The following is a 4,830-nucleotide window of genomic DNA, read 5'->3' as shown; positions in this document are numbered from 1 at the left end:
GTCTTCTCCTTCTTTCCCATCGCCCGGCTTGCCACAGGTTTGCCTGCTGTGTCTAAAAGTAGCAGCAGCAGCAACCCAGACTGACAGCAGCTCATTTGGATCACGTGCAACCTGGAGCCGGACGCTCCAGAGGGCTTTACCGTATTAACAGAAGAAGCGGCGCAAGTGAAGTTAGACACTGTGGTCGGACAACATGCAGTAATTTATAAATGTTTTAAATCAGGTTGGGTCCAGCTTAGCCAGCAGTTGGGTCCAGATCCGGACTGCACCCCGCTAATCTGTGACCTCTGCACTAAACCTTTAATTTCTGGACATCTGTGATTTGTTTTCTTAGTATGTGTGGATTGCATGGATTGTTACCAACATCTGGTTAAAATGCCATGTCAGTAGCACCTCTAGAAATATATTTACTAAGAAAAATGGTGGTGTGGTCAATACTTATTTCACCTGCTGTTAATATGAGTTTGTTTTCAACCTGCTGCTGAGCCATTAGTCCTTAATCCTGGAGATGGTGATAGAAGGTCTTTATGATCCACTGTAGGCTCAGGTTAGAGTCCATCACTACACCCAAATTTAGAGCCTACTTTCTAGCTGGATTAACTGGAGCTGTGTTCTTCCTTTTATATTCTTTCCTTTGGTCTTAAAATATAATTATTTTAGTTCAGAAGGTAAAGTAAAGAACCTTTGTAAAAGAAACAACGTTTACATTGATGGTAAACGGAAAATGATAGAAATTGCTCTTCATTGATACCACAATGGAGAAACACTTACAAACACTAGTTATAAACACTGTGGGGATTATAAACACTAATTATAAACACTGTGGGGATTATAAACACTNAACACTAATTATAAACACTGTGGGGATTATAAACACTAATTATAAACACAAGTTATAAACACTGTGGGGATTATAAACACTAATTATAAACACTGGGGATTATAAACACTAATTGTAAACACTGTGGGGATTATAAACACTGTGGGGATTATACTTGCAACCTTCTCAGAGCACAAGCATGCTGCTCTAACCATGAGGCCAACACTTCCCAGTCCAGTTTATTTAGCCTGAAACAGTTTTCTCTGCCCAAACAAAGTGGACCTGTGTGATGAATAGCGGGTCTGAGACGATTATTTGTGTCATATGTGCGATAAACAAAAAAAACATTTTTAGGAAAGACCTAAAAGTTTTGTGTCACTACTGACTGGCACTGGGATATGTACATAAGTTTATTAATCTTAAAAAATATACATGAGATGGACCAAGCAAAACTGGAAGAGTAAATGATACATACTTTTTCTTTTTTTCTATCGTCATCAGAAATCCAAACAAGTATTAAAATGTTCCATTAAAGAACATGCTTTGTGTAATGTTTGTTTCATGTGGAGTACAGTATAAAAATTATAAAAAGTAGTTTTTCTTCAGACACAACTTAGAATTTCTTCCTCATAGTATTTTTTTTAATTACCTAAGAATGTTACTTATATTTTGAAATGATGTTTATTTTTGCAGTTTTTATTAAATAATATTAAGCTTGGTGTTAGATATGTTAAAGAGTTTATTAAGAACTATTTACTTTTTGTTACCCAATGACTGTATGAAGTTTACCTGTTTTAATTCTTTAATATCTGAATTCTTTTTCATGAAATTATAATAATGGAGGATATATCCAGTTTATCGTCCTCTTAAGGCTTAGACTGATATAATTTAAGAATTATGTTTATACCTAAAAATAATTTCAATGTTTCTCTCCAGTGTCAGAAGTGAGGATCGTTCTGCTGGGAAACGACTGGTTTGAAAGAAGCTCAGTGGGAAACGTGTTATTGGGAGAGAACAGGTTTGAGAAGAACAGAGAACCAGAAAGCTGTCTGAAAGTCACAGGAACGATCAAAAACAAACTATTTGTTCTAATAAGCACACCAAATCTGTGCCTTGAATCTTCTGAAGAAGACTTAAGAAAACATTTGGATCAATGTGAGAAACTCTCTGTTCCTGGGCCTCATTTGTTCCTGCTGGTTCTACAGCCTGAAAACTTCACAGAGAAAGACAAACTGAATCTGTCTACATTTCTTGAAGATTTTAGTGATCAAGCATTTAACCACTCATGTGCTCTGATAGTATCCAATGAAACAAAGAGTTCTTGTTCCATGGAAGAATATATGCAAAATCAACAGCTGAAAGAATTAATTAAGAGATGTAGACAGAAAATGTTAATGGGATATAATTATGAACAAAAACAACTGTTAATGGTTATTGAAGAAATGGTGAAGAACTCTAGAGAAGAACATGTCACCAGAGGAGTTCTCAAAGATCCAACAGCAGCTGCGCAAAGTCAGCATAGAGGAGATGGTAAGTTGGCTTTATGTAGACTTTGACTTATTTGTGTTGTCAATTAAAACATTTATACATCTAGTGGAAACAGATAAATGAGATATAAGAAATTAATATTGTATTTGTATTTATTTCAGCACATCAGCTCCGAATAGTGATGTTTGGAAAGAGTGAAGACAAGAAAACAACTTTGGGAAACATCTTAACAGGAAAAAGGGACTTTACCACTTCCAGAATCAGTTATTCCATATTCAGTTCTTCCAAACACTGTGATGTTGTCAAAGGTTCATGGAACAGTAAACCAGTAACAGTAGTGAGGACTCCAGACTTATCCAGTTTATCTGTGGAAAGTCTGAGAAAAGAGATCCAGAAATGTGTGGAGTTCTGTTCTCCTGGACCAAATGTTCTGCTGCTGTTGGTGAAGCCTTCAGAATTTACTGAAGAGGACAGAAAAACACTGAAGTTCATCCTGAGTTTGTTTCTACCAGATGCCTTCAAACATTCAATGGTTATCCTGACACATGATGAGAATCCTGATGATAAAGCAGTGGAAAGACTGATCAATGACTGCAAGCAAAGGAAAGTCAGAGTCAATCTTGAAAGAAATGAAATCTCATCAGATGACCGGAAGAACATGACAGAAGAAATAGAAAAGCTTGTTTGTGACAATAGGGGAGAATATCTAACGCTGAGTTATGAGGATGATTTCATGCCTTTGTTGAACAGACCCACACCTTCATTGAACCTGGTTCTTTTTGGTAGAAGAGGAGCAGGCAAGACTTCAGTTGTTGATGCCATCTTAGGAAAAGAAAGATTTGGACCAAAGGCCAGCTCCTCAGAGTGTGTTAGAAACCAGGGAGAGATTCATGGACGTTGGGTTTCTGTGGTGGAGCTGCCTGCCTTGTGTGGAAAAGCTAAGCAGGAAGTGATGGAGGAATCGTTCAGGTGTATCTCCCTCTGTGAACCTGAGGGTGTCCACGCCTTCATCCTGGTCCTACCTGTGGGTCCCCTCACTGATGAAGACAAAGGAGAGTTACAGGCCATCCAGGACACATTCAGCTCTAGAGTCAATGATTTCACCATCATCCTGTTCACTACGGAGTCAGATCCTACAGCGCCAGCTGTGATTAACTTTATTAATGAGAGCAAGGACATCCAGGAGCTTTTGTGCTTTGGAAGAAGATATTTTGTTCTTAATATCAACAACAGAAGGAAGAACCCAGAATTGGTAGAGATGGTAGAAAGAGAGATAATCATCAAGAAGAGCCCAAACTTTTACACATCAAAGTCATTTTTGAGCAGCCAAATAGAGAAAATTTTCAAACAAGATGAAAGCATCACCAGACTACAGACTGAAATGAAGAAACTCAAAAAGCATGAGGGTAAGTTGTTGTTGGAAAACACCATATTTCAGACTTGTGAAGCAACTCTATAATAACACAAAATTTTATAATTTAATTACAGGTCCTGAAATGGATCAGAGCTCTGCGTGTCTGAGGATTGTTCTAATCGGTAAAACTGGTTCTGGAAAAAGCTCTTCTGCAAACACAATTCTGGGACGTAAAGTCTTTAAAGCTAAAGCAGACTTCAAATCAGTCACAAAGCTTTGTCAGAAAGAGCAGCGTGTGGTGGACGGCCGTCCTGTTGCTGTGGTCGATACTCCTGGTCTGTTTGATGACAGTTTGTCCCATGAAGAAGTTTATGATGAGATGTTGAAATGTATGAGTCTTTTGGCTCCAGGTCCACATGTCTTCCTGCTGGTTTTACAGATCGGTAGAATTACACCAGAGGAGAAGGAGACATTGGAGTTAATAAAGAAAGGATTTGGGAAAGGTGCAGAAAAATTCACCATCATTCTTTTCACACATGGAGATAAACTGGAACATGAGGAGCAGACAATTGAAGATTGTATTGGAGAAAATGATTACTTGAAGAAGCTGATCTCTGATTGTGGAGGAAGATGCCATGTATTTAGCAACTATGATAAAAATAATCAAAAACAAGTCAGTGAGCTGATCAGGAAGATTGACACGATGGTGAAAGAAAATAACAACAGATTCTACACCAATGAGATGCTGCAGGAGGCTGAAGCTGCCATTCTGAAAAAAACAGAGAAAATCCTGAAGGAGAAGGAAGAAGAGATGAGGAGAGAGAAGGAGGAACTTAAGAGGAAATATGATGAAGAAATGCAGGAAATGAAAAGAACAATGGAAGAACAGAAAGAAAAACTAAAACAGGAAGCAGAACAAAAACTAAAGCAAATGAAAGAAAATATAGATAAAGAGCAAAAACAGAGAGAAAAGGAGCAGGAAGAGAGAGAAAATGAAAAGAGAAAAAGAGAAACTGAAGAAATAAATCACAGAGAGAGTTTAATTAAGCAGCTTGAAATTTTGGACAAAAAAATTCAGGCAGAAAAAGAGGAAAAGAAGACTGTCAGCAGAGAGCTGGAAAATATGAGAAAAGAGAAACAAAAAGTTAAAGAAGCTTGGGAAAAAGAA

General features: G+C 37.6%; 1 protein-coding gene across 1 annotated transcript; it reads left to right on the top strand.

The window, feature by feature from the left end:
• Nucleotides 1-2,262: 2,262 nt before the first annotated feature.
• On the top strand, nucleotides 2,263-4,818 carry LOC107099132 (GTPase IMAP family member 8-like; the record flags this gene model as incomplete). The annotated part of the gene is made up of 3 exons (XM_015397131.1): nucleotides 2,263-2,350; nucleotides 2,617-3,714; nucleotides 3,797-4,818. Coding segments are annotated over exons 1-3 (2,208 nt in total), but the record flags the coding sequence as incomplete, so codon positions are not given.
• Nucleotides 4,819-4,830: the final 12 nt, after the last annotated feature.

This window comes from Cyprinodon variegatus, unplaced genomic scaffold (assembly GCF_000732505.1).
Source record: "Cyprinodon variegatus isolate N-32 unplaced genomic scaffold, C_variegatus-1.0 Scaffold839, whole genome shotgun sequence".
Taxonomy (NCBI): Eukaryota; Metazoa; Chordata; class Actinopteri; order Cyprinodontiformes; family Cyprinodontidae; genus Cyprinodon; species Cyprinodon variegatus.
This window is presented reverse-complemented; position numbering and strand designations above follow the sequence as displayed.